At 39.8% G+C, this 25915-nt stretch overlaps 1 protein-coding gene across 1 annotated transcript; it reads right to left on the bottom strand.

Annotated features, from left to right (window-relative positions):
* Positions 1-4166: 4166 nt before the first annotated feature.
* LOC124110460 (zeta-sarcoglycan-like) lies at positions 4167-24866 on the bottom strand. Its single transcript, XM_046469838.2, has 7 exons — positions 24709-24866; positions 17019-17195; positions 14527-14716; positions 12766-12885; positions 10845-10911; positions 9285-9408; positions 4167-6925 (listed from the first exon to the last, which is right to left on the bottom strand). Exons 2-7 carry the CDS (start codon positions 17187-17189, stop codon positions 6746-6748), a joined length of 852 nt encoding a protein of 283 aa, XP_046325794.1. The 5' UTR covers positions 17190-17195; positions 24709-24866; the 3' UTR covers positions 4167-6745.
* Positions 24867-25915: the final 1049 nt, after the last annotated feature.

Raw genomic sequence — 25915 nt, 5'->3', positions numbered from 1 at the left:
CTGATAAATGTATGACTACTCTGAAAATGTGGAGCAGACTGAGGATGTTGCAATGTTAGTTGCCTTTACCAATGTCCCTGTTGATCCAGTCAAGAATTTCTTGTTCCGCTGTCAAAGTCAGCTGCCATTTTGGTTTGAGAATGAAGCGACCTCAGCTAGCGATTGTTTCGCTTGCAAGCGGCTCAAAGTTAGCGCACTGTTGTGAGGCGAATCGCTGTACATTGCTTGCAAGCGATTGGCCCTTTGCAACACGCCCCAGTTTGCTTATGGTAAACATGTTATTGCATTGTTGGCAAAGAACAAGGGAACATGAAGTCGTGCTAGTTCTTTTCCTGTGGTTACATGTGTTAGAATTGAAGTATACAATAACATAGACCTTGATGGGGTTGACAGTTTGGGAGGTGACTAATGGCCAAGTATTGAGTTGGTTACTTGAAGTGTATACAGTCAAGTCCCTTTAATCCGACATGGCTGGTTGCACATGATTATGTCAGATTAACGAGTATGTCGGATAAACGAATTTAAGTAGTACCAACGTTCATCGGTCATAGTTCGTGAAAGGTTCATCTGACATTACCTGTTATGGGATGTCCTCGGCGATTACGAGAAATTGTATCTGATTTTAATGAGATCGAGAAATCTAAGCATGCGATTAATCCTGTTTTCTTTATTTAAAGCATTAATTGTTTATTGTTAAGCAAAGTTTATCTCTGCAGCTTTGTTATATGCAGCTACCAGCCGACTCATCTTGCATCAAAACATGGGCTGTGTACTCGCGGGCAGATGACCACGGAGTACGCTGATCACTATGTCGGATTAACGAGACTGATTAATGAGTGATTTCGGTAATTCGTTGGTAATTAGGTGTGTCGGAGTCGGAGTTCGAGACTGTCGGATTAATAGGTCTAGATAGGACTGATTTAATCGGTTCCCATCAGTAGTGTTTGATAAAGCTGATTGTCGGATTAACGAGTGTTGGATTAAACGAGACTTGACTGTATGCTGTTTATGAATACTGGCTGTGGTGCATATGTTGTTGTGATGTAAATATTCCATGAACAGAATATTGAGTCAGTTGAGCTATGTATTTATTATGTGGATATTTATTTGTTGTAAATATCAAGCACTAGTCATAATATTTGTTTTATTTGCTATACAGGCGTTTGAAATGTTGATACTGACAGGTCAGAATATCAGGGCTGAATTAAGTTATATTTATGTAAAGTTTTTGATGGAAAACCTCACTTATTACCAAAGATTTAATAGGTATTTTATTTCTTTTCCCTTTATATTTTAAATGTCAATGCCTTAACATTTAAGGATATATATGCAAAGAGTAAAGAATACAAAAAGGAATTCCATAAGGATAGGTGATCAGTATGATAAATGGCTTCATAAAAATGATTGTTTATGAAAATGTGTTAAGTACTATCCCCTCAATGACAACATGACGTATGTCCCTTCATCTTCCTGTCATAGTGTGTAGACTTAACTTCAGTTAGATACAGATGGTCACCCTGTGTTACTGAAGTTACACCCTAAAGTCCCCAACTGGATCATGTGCTCTTTGTAGAAGTATTTTCTGAAGTGATCTCCGGATGGATAGAAATCCATGAGCCATCTTGTACATGTGCTTGGCATGCTTGCTGGTGTACAATTGGTATCTCCCCTGACGTGTGACTGGATCTCTCGGTGTCGTTGTCGTCTTTCAAACAGCTTTAATCAAATCTCAAGTACATGAGTTTACGGTGATTGTGCAGGTGGTTATCATTCATTAGAATTATATCAGGGGTTTTTTTCAGAAGAAATGTTTGCAAGTTTTCAGCTCAATGTTAGACTTCAGTTGTGAATTGTATCAATGAGAAAATATGAAAGGTAAACAAACTCTAAGTGATACTGAGGAAAAAATCATTTTTTGATTGAAACTTCAGGCAGTTGGTTCGGAATTGATGGAGCATTTAAAATAAAATATTAACCGATTAAGGAATGTGTATAATGCTTTGATTTCTATGTTATTACCCCTAGTGGCCAAGTCCACACTTGTACAAGACGTGAGGCAGTATGATATTAGTATTGACAGTGTCAGCAAAGTGTGTATATAGTATACAATGTGCAACTTTGATATCAGCCATACGTACTAGCCTGGTTGCTAGCAGCAAATAAAACTGTGCCAACTATGATATATTGTCCTGTTATCTCTGAACCCTGTTGTTGTCCTACAGAAGGCCAAGAATGATAACATTTTACCCGATAGAGTTGTTTCCCTTAGCTGTGTCAGGATCCAGATGTGAGTTCGAAATCTAGCTTGATTATGATCCTCACCTTTGGAACCGTATCCATGTAAGTTGTAAAATGTTAGTCTCTAAAAGTCTTGTTATAGTGGTCTTCCCTACAAACTGACAAGATGCATTTTAAGTGCAATACCGTATAAATACTGTCTGGGGTAGTCAATAGAAACTAAAATTATACTGAATGAACGTAGCCTATTAGGACTTGCTACTAAAGTGAAGATTTGAAGGCCAGAATACTTTCACAGGGAGTGTTTGTTTGTTTGTTGTTTAACGCCACACTTAGCACTATTCCAGCTATATGACGACAGTCTGTAAATAATCAAGTCTGGGCCAGACAGTCCAGTGATTGACACTACGAGCATTGATCTAGGCAATTGGGATACAATAACATGCATCAACCAAATCAGCGAGCCTGACCACCCGATCCCTCTCACGACAAGCGTAGTCGCCTTTTACAGCAAGCGTGGGAGTGATGTGTATGTAAGATTCCTTTGGTTCAGACAGCGTATTATATGAGAGTGATGTGTATGTAAGATTCCTGTGGTTAAACAGCGTATTATATGAGAGTGATGTGTATGTAAGATTCCTGTGGTTCAGACAGCGTATTATATGAGTGGTGTGTATGTAAGATTCCTGTGGTTAAACAGCGTATTATATGAGAGTGATGTGTATGTAAGATTCCTGTGGTTCAGACAGCGTATTATATGAGAGTGATGTGTATTATATGAGAGTGATGTGTATGTAAGATTCCTGTGGTTCAGACAGCGTATTATATGAGAGTGATGTGTATGTAAGATTCCTGTGGTTCAGACAGCGTATTATATGAGAGTGATGTGTACGTAAGATTCCTGTGGTTCAGACAGCGTATTATATGAGAGTGATGTGTATGTAAGATTCCTGTGGTTAAACAGCGTATTATATGAGAGTGATGAGTAAGATTCCTGTGGTTCAGACAGCATATTATATGAGAGTGATGTGTATGTAAGATTCCTGTGGTTCAGACAGCGTATTATATGAGAGTGATGTGTATGTAAGATTCCTGTGGTTCAGACAGTGTATTATGAGAGTGATGTGTATGTAAGATTCCTGTGGTTCAGACAGCGTATTATATGAGAGTGATGTGTATGTAAGATTCCTGTGGTTCAGACAGCGTATTATATGAGAGTGATGTGTATGTAAGATTCCTGTGATTCAGACAGCGTATTATATGAGAGTGATGTGTATGTAAGATTCCTGTGGTTCAGACAGCGTATTATATGAGAGTGATGTGTATGTAAGATTTCTGTGGTTCAGACAGTGTATTATATGAGAGTGATGTGTATGTAAGATTCCTGTGGTTCAGACAGTGTATTATATGAGTGATGTGTATGTAAGATTCCTGTGGTTCAGACAGTGTATTATATGAGAGTGATGTGTATGTAAGATTCCTGTGGTTCAGACAGTGTATTATATGAGAGTGATGTGTATGTAAGATTCCTGTGGTTAAACAGCGTATTATATGAGAGTGATGTGTATGTAAGATTCCTGTGGTTCAGACAGTGTATTATATGAGAGTGATGTGTATGTAAGATTCCTGTGGTTCAGACAGTGTATTATATGAGTGATGTGTATGTAAGATTCCTGTGGTTCAGACAGTGTATTATATGAGAGTGATGTGTATGTAAGATTCCTGTGGTTCAGACAGTGTATTATATGAGAGTGATGTGTATGTAAGATTCCTGTGGTTCAGACAGTGTATTATATGAGAGTGATGTGTATGTAAGATTCCTGTGGTTCAGACAGTGTATTATATGAGAGTGATGTGTATGTAAGATTCCTGTGGTTCAGACAGTGTATTATATGAGAGTGATGTGTATGTCACTCAACAAGGCAACATGGGATTGAGATAAACCTTTATTTCAACTAAACAAATTCAAACTAAATATTTGATGACAATGACAACAATGACGAGTATTTACATAGTTCCACAAGTTAAATAATAAACGTTAGTGAATGGTAGCTCATAAATACTTTAACATCTCAATAATTATCAAATCTTGAAAGTCTTTAATCTTTTAACTGATAATGGCCTAATACAATGTACACTACAAAAATATATTTGTGCAGATTTATCTGCCTGACATACAAGTAAGTACATACTGTTAATGTGTCTGGTGAATACTAGAAAAGTTGCTGAAAATATACGTGAGAAATCAGAATAAATTAATAGTTCACAACATCTACTGTTAAGTATAGAAGGAAACATATAAAGCCTAGAAGTTTTTAAAATCATGAATTTTTTGCCAGAAATTCTATAAGCCAAAATGTCAAACCAACAAGCAGTACAATGTATAGACTTGTGAACTAGCGCTGAGTTCTACCCTTGTAGATGACTGTGTGATACTATTTACTATATACAACCATACAACAGTACACAGATACCAGTATACGAAAACACGGATACCAGCTTGGGTACCATATGACATCAGAACCACGATGTGAAACCTGATTTAACCAAATCTGATTAAAATCATCCAGATTAGCTCATTTTTGATTGATAATAATAAGTTTGGAGTAATATCCTTTGCATATAACAACATGTCCCTAAAGCCCCTAAAATTAATCATCTACAAAGTGACATTTCCGGATGAACACGGCCAAGTCTTAGATGTTTCACTGCAATGCGAACTGTCGGAGTGTGATGACCCAGTGGGTATCCTGCATTAGACAATGGAGGATGTTTACATCAGGCGCTTCCGCCCACAAAGCAATCTTCGTGGTATGACTCTCCATACTTGTGAGAAGTTCATGATAGCAAAGATCACTATCGTAAGTCTATGTTTAGGTATGGGAGTTACAATCGCCTTAGCGCTAAGATAGCTCTTTTGAACAGGGACCTCCGTCTCCTACAGTAATCATAGTTTTACACAAGTCCTATTCTGTGACCCTTACTTCAGTTGTAGCACCAGGATTGCTTCATGGAGTGGGCACTTGGCTCAGCTTCACAAAGAGACAGTAGCATTATGAAGGTAACTCACATAATTAAGCATCGACTAAGACAATCGGAGTGCTAACATTGCTTTATGAGGATGACCAAAGCCCCCATCCAGACATTACTGAACCCAACAAGCCTAAATCTAATGACCTTTAAAAAGGTTGACAGCCATCAATAGGTAAGTGAGTGAGTGAGTATGGTTTTACACCGCTTTTAGCAATATTCCAGCAATATCACGGCGGGGGACACCAGAAATGGGCTTCACACATTGTACCCATGTCGGGAATCGAACCCGGGTCTTCGGCGTGACGAGCTAACGCTTTAACCACTAGGCTACCCGACCACCCCTCAATAGGTAAGACATCACGTATATACTACGTATCGTAGAGAGAGTCAAGTCTTGCCATGCATCACCCTGTCACCAGTTGACCCACATCAGATGGTGCCTTGATGCTGCTTCAGATGGCTTGTTCTGTCATGTTTGTGATATGATATAGGAGCACTTCAAATATCAAGATGATGTTTTTGAATGTCAACGTCAAATTTAACACGGCCATGTTTTGACTTGTCACACACTTGTATTTTGACGTCAATGACTAAAGTGATGTGGCACAAGCACTGGCAGACAGATCAAACAGTGTTAAACTGGTATGTTCCCAGGACAATGTCAGAATTTTTAAATCAGCACAGGTGGAAATGAAATACCAATCCATCTTTAACACCAAATACAAGATCTTCCCTACATAAGAAATGGTATTGAAAATTTCCCTTATACAAACAGTTGTACTCACCTTAAAAATGCGTTCCAAACTGATCTACTAAATCTTTATTTCAAAATAGCTATTTTAGATTTTATGGTTTATCCTGCCCTAAATAAAAGAACAAAAATTACAAATATAAGAAAATATCCAATTTAAAGTATTTAAGTTTCAGGTACTTTCTTGAGGAATATAGAATAGTGTCATCTTTTTATTACTTTGTATGTAAAACCATATGGAGAAAACTGTCATCTAGAGTTTGAGACATGAAGCCTTGGATCCTTTGGGTTGGAAGGCATGAGGGTGTCACAGACTCACGGTCCAACTGAACTTGCTCCTGTGTCCATGACGACAGGACTGGAGCACACAGACACCCAAGGATCATAATATTAGCACTGCTCATGACAGGAAGTAGATGAGGAAACGTCATCAATTCTGTCAATCATTCCTACAAATCTGAGTGTATGAGCTGCAGCATAGATGAACAGATTGCTCATAAGCTTTCTTTGTCTTGCTCACAAGGCACTTTTAATAAGCACCATTAATCAAGGAAATATTTCAACACTACGAGAGTCTTCACACTCATATGCACCCATCTCCCAATAGTCTTTGAATCCACTTCAATGTCTTGATCCAGAATTTCTGTCAGCACTCTTCACACTGTTCAAAGTCTCAGAGTGTTACCATGGTTACCATGTCTTGTCAGGTGGGAATCATTTCTGCTATCTCTTGGATTTACATATATCCCCGGTAGCCCGGCAGTCCCCGCTGGGCGCTGCGAGGAAGATGCGCCCGCTGGGACACATGCACAGCTGGTGCACCCCAGGGTACTCGCGCCCAGATCCTGTGGGGCTACTCAACTTCAGCCTCTTCAGAAAGATGTTGGCGGAGTCCAGCAGGATCTGCAAGAAGGAGGTGGGGTGATGTAGCACATCAAGATAGTGCGGAAGTTGCGGAAGTTGCGGAAGTTGTATTTATATGTTCTTGTCTTTTTGTTCTTTTTTTAAGAATTTTAAACACAGAGGTAAAAAAAATGTATAAGCATGTAAAACTCTTATCCCCTACCAATATGCCATTTTCAGTCTAAGTTGTTGCCATGGAAAAATACATTTTAAAAAAATACCAAACTATCAAAAGGCATCAGTTCACAACTAGACCTATCTATGTGCCAAGTTTGATAGAGATATCATGGTTTTTTTAGTTCTGCTCGGATGGGCAGCAGCCATTCCTATATCCCCCTTTCCACTTTGTGGCGGGGGATAATAGAAGAAATTATCCCAAAACAGAGGCAGCCCCATCCCCATCATTTCCTGAGTGAATATAAACTTTCCCACCCAAAATAAATATCCTGAACCATATGGACATTGAACACTTGATGCTTGGATGCATGAGTGAGGAAAGGCAGTTCGTCTGTGGACATAGGACGCCAAGGCTAGTTTTAAATGTAATAAATTGTAGTTTGTGTTGTCGCTCGCACACATGGTCAACACTCCTGGCTGGAGGCTGTCATTTGGTACACACAGAAATGGTGAATGGTTAAAGAAACGAAACCGAGGATAACTTAAGGTTCAACTAAACAAAGAAATCAAAAGAAGTACCGGTGTACCAAGTTGACTCGAGGTTTTGTATTCAAAGGTATATAGTAATTATTAATTATTCAAGATACGAGCACTACCGCCATTTTCAGCCTAAGGCCAAGTTGTTGTTGCTGTGGAAACAGTGAGTGAGTGAGTGAGTATGGTTTTACGCCGTTTTTAGCAATATTCCAGCAATATCACGGCGGGGGACACCAGAAATGGGCTTCACACATTGTACCCATGTCGGGAATCGAACCCGGGTCTTCGGCGTGACGAGCGAACGCTTTAACCACTAGGCTACCCTACCGCCCCGCTGTGGAAACAGAAAAACCTTTTTTTTTAATATCCCAAACTATCAAAAGGCACCAGTTCAATACTAGACCTATCAATGTACAAAGTTTGCTGAAGGAATATTGTATGTTTTTCAAGATCTGCTTCGGAAACGAGCAATACCACCAAGTCAAAGTTGTTGCTATGGAACGCCCAAAAATCTTTTTTTTACAAAATTCCCCCACTATCAAAAGGCACCTGTTCACCACTAGACCTGTCTATGTACTATTTACGGTTTTCAAGACCTGCTCCAGAAATGACATCTAGCAAGGACGGACACACGGATGTACTGTGTCCATTTTAATATGTGTTGAGGGGGATAAAAAAATACTACCTCTATTACATCATGGGAAATCCCACCCACCTCCCCAAATGTCTCCATCTAAATGAAGATGTTGGCAAGAAATGGCGTTTTCCCATCTTTGGCAAGTGCAAGAGGCTTGGGAGGAAGGGAGATAATATATGTGTCTCAACTACTTGACAGTGAAGAGGACTTCTGTTGCAAATTTTTTATAATGAGATGAAAGGCAAAATACAGGATTTAGGCAATGATGTAATAGAGGCAGTTTTCTTTGGTATGATAACAATGGTAACTAGAAATAACGAATAAGTATCAGGTTCATTTGATGTCAGTTTCTTAAAATAGTACCTTTAAATAAAAAGTTAAATAAAATATATATAAAAAGATACATAAAATGACTAGTCTGCTGTCATCATAGCTCCATTCCTCAATGATATCTATTATAATGGAAGGGAGATATATGCTAGATATTCAAGGATTAGAAGTAGTTAATTCAAATTTTGTTGATTCAGAGACCTCTTCTCCATTAAACAAGTGACATCAAATAGAACTTTCAGGCAAAAACAAAAAGTATTATGTTTCTGGTCTTTTGGTCTGGTTCTTTCTTTCTGGTCTTCTCTATTTTTGGGGGAGGTGGGGGCGGGGATGGTGGGGAGACAACCTCATATGCATGACACTCAAATCATTGAATTCTGGAGAAAAAGTGTGGTTATCTCTGGTATCAAAGTTCTTGAAGGTTCAGTGGAGTGATGTCTGACCTGCCTTTTAATCCCCTCATCCCCCCACACCCCCATACCCCCAACTTCACACCAACATGCACAGACATCAGAGGCAGTGTGCGTCATGTGCAGTTTGGACATTTCTTTTTGAAAAATAAATCCAGAAAATATGAAAACTCGAGGCAGGGATCGGGTGGGGTGAAATGACATGTGCGGGGACCAGGAACATGATACTATTTTTTTCGCCTTAGCTGGCAACCTTCAGCAGGTTAAGGGTTCAAAAGAATCATCTTTATCGGTTGCCAATTCCTTGTGAAAGGAGCCATACACTTACAGAGCCGTATTTACTGTGCAGCCTGATGTCATCGGCTGTGTTGATATCGATGTTGCCGGCCGGTGCCTGCAGGAACACGCCCCCTGGTGCCGACAGCTTAACCGCACTGCTCTCCGACTCCACCCTGACAAGGGGAGATAATCCATGTCACATACATCACCAGACACAAGTAAAACTTCAAAACAGGAAGTGTCTGGTGTCTTTATTCAAGAACATCGACAACTGCCCCAATCTTACCAAACATTTATGTTTATCTATGTAGGGTCAGTTAGGTGTGACCACCTCCGTGATCTAGTGGATAAAGCGACTGGGTAGAGCGTCTGCCCTGAGAGTGGAAGGCGGGGGGTTGATGCCACTAGATGTTAAAACACACACATCCACATTGCTATATAAGTGCGCTAACCTTAAACACGACGTTAAACCCCATTTCAGAAGCCAATATTAGGAATGTATGATATGGGGAATCTAGCATCTTTTTTGTCGATTGCAGGATTTGCAAAGCATGTGCACCGCCCACTCGTTGTCAGCAGATATTTTTCAAATCTTTTCATATCTTTAATCAAGGTGCTCACGTGATTTGATGCATTTCGCGATGTATGACCCGTTTTATCACAATATAGATCTTGATTATTGACTGGGCGCCATCATTTTGCGTGAAGCAAACGCAAGCGATACGAGAGGTGGAATCTGATTGGTCCATGGGAGAGGCTTAGAAGGGACATAACTGGTAATAGGAATTCCAGCCTAGTTCGGCAAGGGTGGAAGCTGGACTTTTAAAGTCAGTTAACTCTCTTGCCTCGGGAAGATGGGAATCTAGTGGCCTGGTACATTCACTCACTCACTCACCCTGTATGTGCTATGTCCATGACAAAATAGATGGGTGTTGACAAACTAGGACATGATCCAGGCAGCAATGAGACAAACCTTGTTTTGTTGCCGATACGGTTTAAGATTGATTCATTTACATAACCATGGTACTGTCCCAGTCTAGCAGCTGAATGAATGAATGAGTGAGTGAGGTTTTATGACACTTTGAGCAATATTCCACCAGTATTGTGGGGGGGGGAGGAGGGGGGAGGAAGAACACCAGAAATGGGCTTCATATCTTCATATACTGTACCGATGTGAGGAATCAAACCCAGCCTTTGGCATGATGAGTGATCGCTTTAACCACTAGACTACCCCACCAACCCAAGCAGCGGGATATGTTGAGGATAGCGTTAAATCAAATCATAATATCCACTCTTTCTATGGGGGCATTGGTTGCCCAGTCGTCTAAGGCACCGCTGTGCAAAGTTGTGTCCCTTGGGCACACAAGAAACTGATGATTGTGGGTTCTAATCCCAGTTCACACCGTTTATGTTTCTAGGCAATAGGCAATAGTGTTAGCACTCATGCTTGTGGGTTTCACCAAAGTGGTAAATGTCTGAGACCTGCATCACATCAGGCTTTCCTCCCACATCAAGATGACACGCTGTGATATAACCGGAGTACTGTTCAAAGCAGTGTTAAACCCAACTCACTCACTTACTTTTCTACAAGAACTGAATAGGAACTCACACGAGAGATTCTGATTGTGGTCCCCGCAATGATGGCGTCTCCACGGATCCGTCAAAAGTAGCTTTCCCTGGAACGGGAAAACGGTATATCAGTATTACTAACAGTAACAATGGATGGATATATGAAGATCTTTGGAAAAGGAGAGGTCAAAAGTGATCATACAACAGCAAGATATTTGCAGAACAATTTGTGTTTAACAGTCTTTGTTATTTTTGTTGTAATAAGATAACAACAATGTTGGCTTCCATTGTCTATTGCTAATCACCTATCAGCGCCAATCATCTGTTGGCTTCCCTTGTTAGTTTCTACTCTTTGTTATTTTCCACCTTTTGTTATCTTATTAATTTTGTTGTCCTTACATGTATATATATATATGCTCTCTGTCTCATGGCATTCATTCACCTGATGAAGGAGTAAGCACATATCACCCGAAATGATGAGTTCCTCATAATAAAGAAGTTGACATCCATCCATGATAGAATAGGTCTTCAGCAACCCATGCTTGCCGTAAATAGTGATTATGCTTGTTGTAAAAGGTGACGGGATCGGGTGGTCAGGCTCGCTGACTTGGTTGATGCATGTCATCGATCCCAATTGCGTGGATCGATGCTCATGATATTAATCACTGGACTGTTTGGTCCAGACTTGATTATTTACAGAAGGCTGCATATAGCTGAAATATTGCTGAGTGCGGCGTAAAACAACAAACCAACCAACCAAAACCCAACTCTTCCTTATTTTATGTATTGCCTATATAAGTCATATTTTTTACACATTGACTGTAACAAATACACGTCTACAAACAAAAAGGCTTGTGAATAACCACTTAGTGTTGTCTGTCTTCTATCAAAAAACTTCCCAACGATAAACTAGAGTTATAAATTGTAAGTAATTGTAAGTATAAGCAATTGTTGTATTATATGCTATCTAGTTGCCTGAAAAATAAGGACCGTTGCTGTTTTGAGTATACAACAATGACAAAATGGGTTTCATTTACTATCTCAAATAAATAAAATGTTTATTATAAATATGATAGCCTATTAACGTGGGATGATTAAATACAAAGCTATGAAATACAGGCAAAGGATTCACATCAATCTCAGTCATCGCATTATCCAGGCAATCTGAAATCTGAAAAATGCTTTCACAGCGGGGATTCTTTTTCTTATAAACTATAACCATCGGGGGGATTTCCAAATACTGATATATGATGAGTTTCCACCATTCTTTTTGTCGGTTTGTTCAGGCTGAAAAAATGAATTAACATGCACGTTTTGAAGTATCAAAATATTCATAGATCACAGGTAACCAATCACTGCTTAGACATGCGTATTGATATTGTCACAAAGTTTATTTACTCTGTTCTTACAGATGGTAGCCCAGTCTCTTGTCATGCTCAGATGCGTTTGCGAGCAAATCGACTCACGGCCAGTGGTCGACAACCAGGAAGAAGCCAGTGACTAGTGCCCCTAGAAACCTATGATTGCGGACCCGAATTATGTTTCTAGTTCTTTCCACCAAAGTGTTCAACATCTGAGGGTGCATCACTTAGGTTAGTGAGTGAGTTGGGTTTAACGCCGCTTTTAACAGTATTACAGTTATATCGTGGCGTGTCAGCTTAATGTGGGAGGAAAGCCCGAAGTGATGCAGGTCTCAGACGTTTACCACTTCGGTGAAACCCACGAGCACGGGTATGGAGCTGACAAACCTAGAATCATAATGGGGGCGAACCGGGATTCGACCCCACAATCATAGGTTTCTGCTGTTCCCAAGGGACGCAACTCTGCACAGCGAATCGCGGTGCCTTAGACGACTGGGCCACCCGTGCCCCCCTTCATCACTTAGGGCTTTCCTCCTACATCTATATGACAGGTTATGATATTACTGACGACTGTTCAAGATGCTGCTGAACCAAACTCACCGGAGTATACAACCTCATCTGCACCGAAGATGATTTCATCTTTGTTGACCAGGAAGCGTGAGATGCCGTTGTTGTCCTTGACTTCGAAAGTGTCACACATTACCGTCGCCTTGTTCTTTTCTGAAACATCACCAGATGCAAGTCATCTATCTATCTATGACCTAACATGCTGTATAATGTTCTGTCATCTATCTGTGACCTGATATGCTGTATAATGTTCTGTCATCTATCTGTGACCTGATATGCTGTTTAATGTTCTGTCATCTATGACCTGACATACTGTATACCGTATATGACCGCGTATAAGCCGAATTTTGAGGACCAGAAATAAAGATTCTGTAGAAAGGGGTCGGCTTATCCACGGGATACACTTTCATGATAGTATTTTTCAGATCGTGATCTGTCAGAAACATCGCCTGAATGACGGTCCGATAGATCACAACTTCCCGAAAGTTTGGAAGTTGCCAGGACTAGAGCCATGATTGTTATAGATTATTAATAAAGTTATTATTATACACCAATGTTGTCATTATTAAAAAAATGTTATGCATGTTACTACTTCCGATAATAAGTTTTCAATTGAATGTTCAAAGTTTATCGTTCTTCGTAAACTCCACAATCTTTACATGGAACAATATATGTAATTCACAGCTATAATATATAATTCCCAGATGAAATCGCCAATAGCGATTACGTACGTTTTGCAAAGTTCATAAATTGATAGTGAACAAGTGTCTACCTTTATTGAAAGAGGCAAAACTGTATCGGCAAGTTATTCCGTTCGCCATTTGCAAAAATATGTGATCAGCTGTTTCCTGTGACGTCACAAACGGTGACAACTGTGATTGCTTCCTGTTGTTTAAAAAGCAACACGGTACACAAGGAAATGAGCATTGATAATAACGGGCCGATTGGTATTGTCATGTTGTTTACACAAATATTTTCAAGTTGTGGGTGCTTAGCGATCGTGTTGGGAGTAGGGGCTTAATTCCTTTGTTTTCGAGAGATTAGTTTAATAAACTGGAGAAGCCTGTGAGTAAGTGATGGTCATTCAATGTGTTCATAGTATGATGGTTTATTTAATTCAATTGGATTAACATACAATAGTGGTGTAAAGGGGGTTATAAAAGTTGGTATATTTTGACATAGCGGTATTTTGACTGACATTCTCATCATGAGTTTGAAACGAATACGCCATGCTTACGATGCTGAATTCAAACTGCGAGTCTTCGCTCTAGCTGATATATTTTGTCACGGGTTCATAATTCTATATACACCGATTCACAAAATGGCGCTTGTTGTTGATGGCAACATTTAACGATCATTATGAGATTAAAAAAACCCACGAGAAACAGCTTCCCACATTATGAAAGTGGATGACTGGTTTGTTAAATCTTTATTAGAAATAATAATGACTTTTTCAATATAATTACAACGTTTTTCATCTTATATTTTTGAATATCTGCGAGTACCGGCACATGTCTTGCAGTCCGACTTCGCAGTGTTTTTTGCCTTTCAATTCCTGGTTCGGCTTATCTGCGGGTCATATCATTTTCTCTCGTATTTCAATGGTCAAGTTAACACCTCGGCTTATCTACGGGGTCGGCTTATCCGCGGTCATATACGGTAATGTTCTGTCATCTATCTGTGACCTGATATGCTGTTTAATGTTCTGTCATCTATCTGTGACCTGACATGCTGTATAATGTTCTGTCATCTATGACCTGACACGCTGTATAATGTTCTGTCCTGAATTCTCACCCAGACTGAAGCTGGCGGTCTGCTTGTTGTTCTGGTCCCTCGCCTGTAAGTGCACGTCCCGGGCCGCCTCAACAAACAGAGGCTGGTTGTCCTTGGACTTGATGTCCTCGACATACACGGACTTGACAAACTCTGCCTCCCCTTCCACCTTCACTCCCGACGGGGTGATCTTCAACTGGCCCATGCCATCCTGCCCACACACAGAGTGACCACTCTCAACAAGGAACACCAAGAACCTCCATATCATATTGAAGTATCAAGTTAACTTTTTAGCATGCCCCATGGTGATAAAGATACACAACTGATAGAAGTATGGAATTAACAGGATTTTTTTTTTCACAAACCAGTCAGGATTATCTAACAGTTAAAGCACATCTTCCCGAGGCAAGAGATTTAACTGACTATAAAAGTCCAGTCTCCACCCTTGCCGAACTAGGCTGGTATTATGGAGTTAGAATTTGGCTGGACTAACGAGTCTATGCATAGTCCAATCAAAATTGCACAATGAATCGAACTCCGGTTCGTAAAGTGTCATGCAGATTTCGGTCGATTGCAGTATTTGCAAAGCATGTGCACTGCCAACTCGGTGTCAACATATATATTCCAAATCTTTTCATGTTTTTAATCAAAGTGCTCACATGATTTGATACACCGTTTTATCACAATATAGATCTTGATTATCAATCAGATCGTCTTGACTTGGCACCGCCATTTTGTTTGAAGCAAATGCAAGTGATACAAGAGGTGAAATCTGATTGGTCCATAGGAAAGGCACAGAAGGGACATAACTCGTAATAGCCACTGGTGGCACTACGATCGAGCCCAGGAATTCCAGCCTAGTTGGGCAAGAGTGGAAACTGGACTTGTAAAGTCAGTTAACGCTCTTGCCTCAGGAAGATGTTAAAGCATGACTCCAAGGTTTGGTTTTGTCTGAAAATGTAAAACCGCAAGCGAGGGAAAAGCCAAAGGCCATAACCACCAAGTTCTGTTTATAAGGGCCAGTACGTTGACGGTTCTGGTTTTTTTTATTCATGTATAAAATAAGTTTAAAGTGTGACGTCACACCTTGCATGATTCAAAACCAAAACAATAGATTTCCGCACAGCAAATCCGACAAGCCAAGCACTGCGCAGAATTAACTGACTTCGGGCATGTTATTATTAGCGCCAAATAGAAGAAAAAGCTTGTGTGTTTTTCTAACAGATGAGTTCAAAAATACTAGCCAGCTACATTGGACTAGAAGCCAGAGTTTATCAAGTCTAGATTGCAATATAAATGCCATGGTAGTATGAAGCCAATCAACTTGCAGATTCCCCGGAAAGACTGTAGCAGAATCTTCTCTTGTGAAATTAGGCAAGCAGGGCTGAGTAAACTCCGGAGTTAATGGCTATTGTTTGCAAACATGGCTTCAGAATGTTGACGTACTGGCTCTTTCACTATAACATGTACCATCTAATTGCAGGAAATACCAGAAACAATAAGAAAACATAACAATACCTTATAGTGAAACAATACAGTAGTCATGGTATAGAACAAATTTGACGACAGCAAGGAAAAGACCCATGTGCAGAATGCAGACAACTGAAGTCAGTGACAAGTAAGATTGAACACCCTTTCATCACCTGCACAGGTAGCTCAGTGGGAAAACAGTTGGTTACAATATTTAACCTGATATGTGAGGTCGCAGGATCATTCATGTCATGGCATTTTCATGTGACAAAAAAATGTGACTTTTAACCAGTCAAAATTCAATATAAGATGCATATCAAAAGGCTGTTTATACAACTCAACTGTAAAACCTTGGTCTTACAATTAAAATGTAAACCCTTCAAGCAGGTCTCACTTCAAAGTAGTACCTCTTACAAGGCTACAATGACAAGATACCTACAATACTATATGCTATAAGTGTCAGTCGATATTATATAAAAAATATTTGATTTTTACCAGAAATACAATTATCCATAAAATTGATTTACTAATACTAATTGATATATAATAGTTCACAAACAAATCAAAATCAATCATATCTTTGTTCCCATACTTTCAGAAAATGTTTTACTAAACACTATTATCGTACCTACACGTCAGAATTATGAGATCTGATCGGTTCAAGTGATCTTGATGAAATACTGTGAATGCCACCTGGGAGGGATATACATTTCTGAGCAGGAGAATAAATCCCTTATACCCCTCCACAAAGAAGACAGGCTGAACTTGTATTTCTGAGCAGGAGAATAAATCCCTTTTACCTCACCACAAAGAAGACAGGCTGTATGTGGATTTCTGAGCGGGAGAATAAATTCCTTATACCCAGCTTCGAAGCAAAAGCCGCACACCCCCCCCCCCCCCCCCCCCGAGTCCTTGAAAGGCATGTGACATTGCACAGCTCAATCAAATGGCTGTTTTCAATTTTGAATTTGTTTTAATTTTTTGTAGCGGTATCACTTAATGTACACGTTCTTGTGCGTCCTGTGTTGGGTTTTATTACTTACGATGGAGAAGTTCATGACTCTGAGGATCCAGATGGTGAGGGCGAGGTTCATGATCATCACCACCATGAGGAAGAGGATGAAAGCGTACAGACACCGCTTCCGCCACCCGTAGATGCCCACGGGCTGTGACACCGGTGCATACTCCGCAGTAGTCGACCTTCCACACCCCATCTCGCTCTGAAACAATGAAGACAGCATGGAGGGATAGACAAATGGATAAATTATAGTAATTTCTCTTGTATCTCTAAAATAGTATCAGTAGTATCTGAGAAAACGTGAGACACTATGCACTTTTAAAAATATAATGGATCAAGGGCCATAACTGTGTATGCTCAAAATCTAAAAACATGTAGCAAGGGAAGTAACTCTCAAGAAACATAATTTACGGAACCAAACACACAAGTATCTCTAAGATGAGCTTGCAAAGTTTCATTCATGTAACGTCAGTAGTTTCTGAGAAATCTTGTCCCCATTGCAGACACTATGCACTTACTTACAGTTGAAAAGCATGGAGTAAGGGCAATCACTCTGTAAAAAAATAATTACGGCACCAATTTTCAAACTCAGTCTTAGACAAGCATGCAACCTGCCGTTCGTTTAACATCAGCAGTTTCTGAGAAAAGTTGTCCCCATTTCATGTAGTATCATAAACATAATGACTGAGAAAAGTACATTCTAACCCATGCATCCAGAGCTACAGATATGCAGCGTATTTGCGTAAAATACCCCCACAAAATATTCAAAACCCAATTACTTTCAATTAACTTGCGTACAGAAACGCATGCATTCAATGAAAAACTCAAATGTATAAAAACAGCACGCGTAAATACCCAATGAAGCTTTATCAGCATGGTACAACGGAGCTAATTTCCGAAACACAATCACAAGCTAATTTACTTTCCGAGTCAAGCCTATATATTTAGAACAGGTATCATTGTTACATACATCTAAAACATAATTTCATTTTTTTTTAAATCTTAAAATGTTTACTCTTTTGGGGAAAAACCCAATAGCATTATGAAAAGATGGATGAAATAATATTGGTTACCCAATGAAAAATGTAATAACCTAATTAAAACCCTGAGTAAAATCTTAATTGTTCAAAAAGTTATCTGGAGCACTGTACATCCACCTTATTTGATTTATTATAATTCACTTGCAAAGCTGAAAGAACTATTCTGTTTAGTTCAATACGGCAGACATTTTTTTATGAGCAATACATTCTGCACGATACACATTTCTAGTTAATTGTATTTGGTCTCCAAACTCTCCTCACCACCATGTTTATAATAGTTTTGTATTTCACATCTACTAAATAATCTTGAAATATAGGTTCCTTTTCCTTATTTGAATAACTCAAATGAACAGGATATTTGAACTGAATAATTCAATTTCCAAAACTTACTTTCTCTTGTTTCAATACATATTTGATTACCGTACTTTAGATCCATTTGGATGGCAAGACAAATATCGTAATCACCTATTGATAATGTTAATGATGGCTGAACATAAACCCTAATCCGAAACACTTAATACTTATCATAATTATAGGCTTGTGAATACTACTCCCCATACCCCACATTCCATCTCCGGCTCTCATGTATGTACTGCTCAGAATTCGTGTTAAGAAATCTTTTATAGAAATTCATCTGGAATTCCAAATACCACCTGGCTCCCATACAAGCTGGGAGCCATTCTCTACATGTATGCCATATCCATAACCGCTGTAATTACATTAAATAAAGAGGCACAGTCATGAGTTTACCACAGGCAATTTCCTGTGCCATGGCAATAGCTCTTCTGATTCGTACTGCATGACCCTGCCGGCAGCCATCTTGGCTTATCACAACACAGCAATGGCAGTTGTATCCAGACCATTCATGTTTTATTCTTGCTCTTCAATGAACAAATCAATTTTGCCGAGGTAAAATATGTCATATCTAACATGTCAAATTACAACAGGTTAAAATATATGGTAATTTAATTTTTTTTAAATAATAAAAGAAAAGATTAGGCACATAATGGACGTTAGGATCCTTGGAAAAACATGAATAATCTCAATGTGTAACCTCTGGGATGGTTTTCTTTTTATATATTTTATATTTTATATATATATTGACTTTTGTCAACTATCCTGTAGGCCATGACTGTCTGAAAGTTCTCAGCAGCGTAAGGTAAATACCACCTGTCTATATCTCTAGCCAATGGCCCATGGCACAAAATACTAATGGAAGTTGTCCCATCTCATTTGATCTCCATGGTCCTTAACACAGCATCCATGCAAGTGTATCCTGACAAATACTGTTTTCCAAACAACATCATTCATGCACATGTGTTTTTCACAGTTGGGAAAAACAGGATGCAGAAATCAGGCTCACATAACACACAGCCTAGTTGTAACTGCAGTAGAACGTGTGTAGTTGTGCAGCCAGTAGCACTGAAGTCTGTACGATGTTACACTAATGCTAGGTCTCTGACAATATAGAAAACAACATTAATTTTGAAAAGGAGCCCCAGTGAGACAGGTACCCAAACCTGTGGAAAATCTAGACTTGCTTCATTTAGATCTCTAACATTACAGTAAAGGCTGGGCGGAATGGAAAATAATATGGCTGAGAGACTGTGAAACAGACTAGAAGAAGGTATGCTAGATTGCATACAGCGCTCCAAGTCCACAGTTACAAGCTATACTGACTTTTTCCAAACCCATACCGACATTTATGACCATACAATTAGCTTGTCTCCCACATGTTACGATGATATAAACAACTCAAATGTGGTTATTGCTCTTTCTGATTACCTGAAATCTACAACTAATTAAGAGTTGTGATGCTTCTTGTAATCCTCTCAATGTATCTCCTGTGCTCTTTGACATGTAGCTCTCTCCATGCAGGCTTAAAAGACAAGCATGTTACCTTGGTCTTATGATTGAAATCTTCCATAGAAAAGGAGCCCTCGCCCCCCTGGTAACTCGAATTCCTATCATGATACTTTGAAATAACTATGATATGCTTTATGCTTTTCCGTATACTAAGTCCGGGGTAGAATAGGTCTTCAGCAACCCATGCTTGCCCTAATAGGCGACTATGCATGTCGTAAGAGGCGACAAACGGGATCGGGTGGTCAGGCTTGCTGATTTGGTTGATGCATGTCATCGAATCCCAATTGCGTGGATCGATGCTCATGATATCAATCACTGGATTGTCTGGTCCAGACTCTATTATACACAGATGACACCAAGTCTCTACACAGATGACTTCAGAGGGGAAGTGCCCTAGCCCTGTGACACATTGCTCTGCATTGGGGAGTGTGTGTGTGTGTGTGGGGGGGGGGGGGGGGGGGGGAGGGTAGGGTAGGGGGGAGGGGTGGGGATGGGTGGGGGGAGATTGTATGTGCCAGGCATGTCCACATACTTCTGTGAGCACAATGTTTGTTAGGCCTTAGTTGAGTGATCTGTGTTTTCAACATATAACTTCCCGACATAGAAGGCTGTCAAACCCCATCCATTACTTTAATAGCTGTTTATTTCTTGTCAGCAATGCACTAAGTCAACAGCAAATATTTCTCATGGAAATAAACCTTTATGCTTTTTCTCTCTCAACAAAGTATTACATTTCAAAGCTAAGAAATGTATCCCACATTCTTGTCAACAGAATCAAAATGACAACTTTCGGAAATAATTTTGAAGCCACTATTCAATTACCTAGCCTACTCAAACCATGCTCATACACAACTGGAAGCGCCAAGTAAGGTTGACGCGAGGTTCCATCACAAGTCAACTTGGTAGCACCAGCACAAGTGCCAGCAATTCCACAATCATTAAAACGGCATAATGGCCGCCTGGGCAGAAAGGCATAGGGCCATCTGTCATCAAGGTTCTAACTAGAGGCTCAAAAAATGGTGGTGTGTTCTATCTACAGCAGGATCGCACAGCTCTGTGTAAACTTGGGCCACGTGGCAAGGGGCGTCATGACAGGTGGAATGTCGCCACGGCAGCTGGGGCAAGATCAGGGGTCTGTGTATACATGGTATACATACCACAAGCTAGCTTTGATCATGTTAGTGTATAAACGTTTTGATGTCCTCATTTGGTTATCCTTAGAAAAAGTATTAGAATGTTTCAATGATGTAGAGTTATGAATGTCTCGGCAAAAGAACATTTGTCATTTTTGTTTTATCGATATACTTCAACCTAAATCAATTGTTGCTGTAATTCTAGAGCTCCAGATAAGCTTTTGGTGTTGTGGGTATTATACCCATGCATTTTAAAATCATTAGGTATCAGCAACTCTATCTGGGTATTCAAATTTCTGTTACCCACTAGTTTTTACACATGTGGGTATCAAGTTAAATATTTAAAAACACTATTCATGTAGTCCCTACAAACTGGTGTCGAGTGGGTTCGAGAGCTTTATAGGACTAAAAAATACCACGATACTTCCACAAGAAAGTGTGATGGCAAATGATCATGATGTAACTGTCATCGTGGAGTTTGGCAAGGTTGACGGAATGCCCGTTTATAATTTCAAAATAAGTTGCTGATTTGCTAATCGAATACGCAGGGTTACTTCACAATATTTTGATGATACGCACAAGTTTTACTTTTGTAGCATATCTGTAATGTTCGTTGCGTATTTGATACGCTTGGATTTTATTTTACTGCGTATTTCTGCATTTCTGATGCGTATTTCACGCAGATACGCAGCTTATCTGGAGCTCTGAATTCTTATGAACTCTGATTCAAATCTTCAAACCGCCGGTAAAATAAACCAAAATCCCAAACTCATTCATTGAACTCCACAACACATGGTCCATACCACATCACCTCTTATATATGCTGTAAACATAATTCTTGTTCAAATGTGGAATTCTTTGAAGTGTTACCCTTCTGTTTTATTGTTGATATTTATGGTTTTGTTTAATTCCATCCTTAAATCACAGGTCATTTTTCTTTTATTGACACATAACTAACATCAATTAGTGAAATAAATCTAATTTATTAAAACTGTTTTGCACCAAGTCTTTCCTTCCCTGTTTTATGTTTTATCAGCGTAATTACCCGGTACATTACTGTATTCAGAAGTTGGTAAGGCAACTTTATCTCTCAGTTCAGGGATTTGAAGGAGTGAAGCCAAAAGCCACAGTGATCAAATAAATTGAAAATAGTACACATTTATTTATATTTGCTAGATTGTCCCTTCCTTGAAGGATCAGAAACATAAACAGTTATGACTACAAAATCAAACAAAGTTGAAACACATAATAATATTCAGTGAACCAAGTAATATAAAGTTCCTGTAATTAAAGTATTAAATCTTACAGTGCTGTACACTACACCTTTTCATTACTTAACAGACCTCATATTCCCTGTGATGACCCTTGAAATTTGTACTTGGTGGTCCTCTGGACCCCTAGATTTGTAGGTCAATGTAAAGCTATCTGTAAACCATAAAACCAACAAAAGTGTGCCCTTCAGTGATGTGCTCTTTACTGTTATAGAGAATGATGAAAGTATTACTATAACAGTAAAGAGCTTGTCATGCTATACACATGTTCAACCAACTTCCAATTGCAGAACTTTAGTTAAACTTCTAGCATAAACAATGGACCTACAGGGACAGAAAATTACATGTAGACCTATGATCAACAGGATAATTATCATAATACTTCCCTGAATTCTTAGCTTATTAACCTTCCCATTTAACCTTTTCTTTGTCATTGACCTCCAGACAAACTTGATTGGTTGTCAGAATCAAAATCTGTCATACAAGGCACACACATTCTGCTTGTGCCTTGTTTTATGCATAAATTCTGAAAAAATTGTCTAAGTTCCTTCATCTTCCTTTTTTCCATTTTCAATAACATAATATTTTGTTTGATGTTTGAAGTGTTGAGTGAATCAGTTAAAATTTAACGCTGTATCGGCATTATTCCAGCCATATGTTGTTTTGGTTTAGCGAAGTCCACATATTTTGTTCTATCTACTTCATTGAGTTGAAAATAAACTTCAATCACAACAGGAGAGTTGTGCGGGTGACATTAAATACACTGGATAAACAGGATCAAGCATTTCAGTAATGAACTTACTTTCAAAATACAAAAATAGCTTTCAGCCAGCATTCAATAATTATTTAGCCATGAATGCAGACCCTCAGACACCCCGACCCCCTCTCTCTCACACCCACACACACACACACACTCACAAACACACACACTCCTGTCTGTAAATACTATTACTGTCTCAACTAATTACATAACGTATGCTACCTGCCACACAACTTGTTTCAATCTATAAATACCATTCTAAACACGAGTCTGTAAACTTCTGTAAACCCGAGACAGTGCCCCGGAAATCTCTCCCCATGTTGCCACACAGCACTGCTCCACTACGTTCTTCAGCTCAGTGGGGGTAGTTCATAATTTCACAATTACAAGTGATAGCATGTTTTTGTTGCCTCACAACTTGAGCAATTAAAACGTCAATTTTCTGAGGATTACATAGGCCATTGTAGAAAAGAACTTTCCCATAAAATGTAACATTTGCACAGCCAATATAAGGATGTGTTATGTGTTGCTTACCAAGTACTACCATGAGAATGTTTAATGTCTTCAACATGTTTACCTTGAATGCCAAATCATGGTCTATTCAGTCACTACAATTAATCATCACTCTGCTTGTAAATGTTTACTAACTATTTCTTGTTGTAAATCTAAAAACCAGACTGAGAACTAAAGGTTTGTCATAATGTCATTTAAGAAGCTAATGGTGTTCTGACACAACACGGTCTGTGATGGTATGTCTCATGGTACCCAAATCTTTTTATCTCTGAAACTCTCACCTCACTGGGGCTCCTTTTCAAATAAATTAAGTTTTTTCAATGTTTCTTTCAAAATTATATATTTTCAGAGGTAAGTGTAGTCTATGTTTGTGCAGTCTTTACCAATGAACACCAACACCCGAAGGGAGGGACAGTCTGGGGTGGTGGGGAGTCTTTGTGGGGGTGGGGAGTGTTTGAGGAGGTGGGAAGTCTTTGTGGGGGTGGGGAGTGTTTGAGGGGGTGGGAAGTCTTTGTGGGGATGGGGAGTCTTTGTGGGGGTTGGGAGTCTTTGTGGGGGTCGGGAGTCTTTGTGGGGGTGGGGGGCTGAAAGTTGAAGGGGGTGATGGTCAAGACGCCCACAATCCACCATGGCCCTAGGGCACCTTTCATCTCAGCACAGTGTCTGGTTAGGCGTGAGATCGTGTGAGAATGAACAGTGCCGACATGTGTTTCTGCTTGCTCCACGCCAAGAACAGAGCTGCAACTTCTAATAACTCTAACGTTCAATCTAACCAAGATCCCCTCCCTTCGTTCTAATTGCGTCGTGAGTTGAAGATAGCGTTGCATTACATCAAACCCTATATTTCGTCAAGCAACAAATTACGTTCCGTGTGATAAGGCCTACCATCAATATATCCACGACTCCCGTGCTACCTCCATTCCCTTCACACGCTCACCACAGCAATATACAACATAGCGGGAATATCTGCCAAGAAGCGAAAAGGTCACGAAATCTTGAAACCATAAAAGTTTAGCACTGAAGTCTTTAGTTCCAAATACACCTCAGAACGGGCTGGAACATCCGCAAAGGTGCGGTATCTCAATATTTCAACAACACACACACAATAGGGAGGTATTCCCACAGCACTAACCTGTGTTTTCTAGCTACCCCGGCAAGTTGGTATCCCAGCATCCATATTCCCAAGCTGGTATCTGTAAACACTCTCTCTCCTCTCCGTGCTCCCCCTCCCGTCTCAGATGCTGCTTGCAGAAGAATGGTGCGAGCGGTCAGCGGGAGGCGTTCGTAACACGATCATGACGACGCCGGGGTTTGATAGAAGAGGGATGCAGGTTACGACTAACGCATAATTAACAATGACCACAGTTTTATAATAAACACCCGATCACACTTTTATCTGGTCCTGACTCCAATTATTGTTATATGAATTAGGTGTTTCATATGCGAGACACGATAATACTCTTGTCACAGACGCGGATCCAGGGCCCCGTTCCTCAAAGCGATCTTAGCGCTACGATGATCGTAAACCTATGTTAAAGTATGGGACTTACGATCACCTTAGTGCTAAGATCGCTTTGTGGAACGGGGCCAAGGATTTTAAAAAAAAGTCGGGTTGCACATGTACCCAAGCCGAGGGCGGAGGCAACATAAAAGTTGTCTGCATTATACATTCACTTTCTTCCATTTACATCACGCGACTAATGAAAATAGGGGAAACAAACCTGAAATCAACGTTATAACATCATACAGACAATTAAAAAGAAATAAATTTCTTGTATTTCGTGGTAAGGTGTGTATCACTTTGTTTCTACATCGGGCCACGGCGGTGGGGTAGCCTTGTGGTTAAAGTGTTCGCTCGACACGCCAAAGACCTGGGTTCGAATGCTCACATGGGTACAATGTGTGAAATCCAATTCTATTGTCCCAAGACGTGATAATTCATAGGCGGACACCAGAGGCGTTGTCCAGGGGTTCGCTCCCCCTTCCCCTTCCCTCTTTTGAAACCAAATGTAGCATATTGTAGGCAGTATACTTATCTGAGAGAGGATTTTGTTGTTTTGGACCCCCCACCCCCACCCAACGCCTAACCCCACCCTTTTTTTAAATGTTGGACCCGCCCTTGTATTTGTATATGTTTGTTTGTTGTCTACCGCCGCACTCGACACACACACACACACACACACACACACACACACACACTGGAATATTTCTGAGTGCGGCGTTAAACTACAAACATACAAAAAACACAATTATGTCGGCGGTTACTGAATAATCGAGTCTGGTCCACACAATTCAGTGATTGATATCATGAGCATAGATCCACGCAATTGGGATACGAT

This window comes from Haliotis rufescens, unplaced genomic scaffold, assembly GCF_023055435.1.
Source record: "Haliotis rufescens isolate VD_foot unplaced genomic scaffold, xgHalRufe1.0.p SCAF_7, whole genome shotgun sequence".
Taxonomy (NCBI): domain Eukaryota; kingdom Metazoa; phylum Mollusca; class Gastropoda; order Lepetellida; family Haliotidae; genus Haliotis; species Haliotis rufescens.
This window is presented reverse-complemented; position numbering and strand designations above follow the sequence as displayed.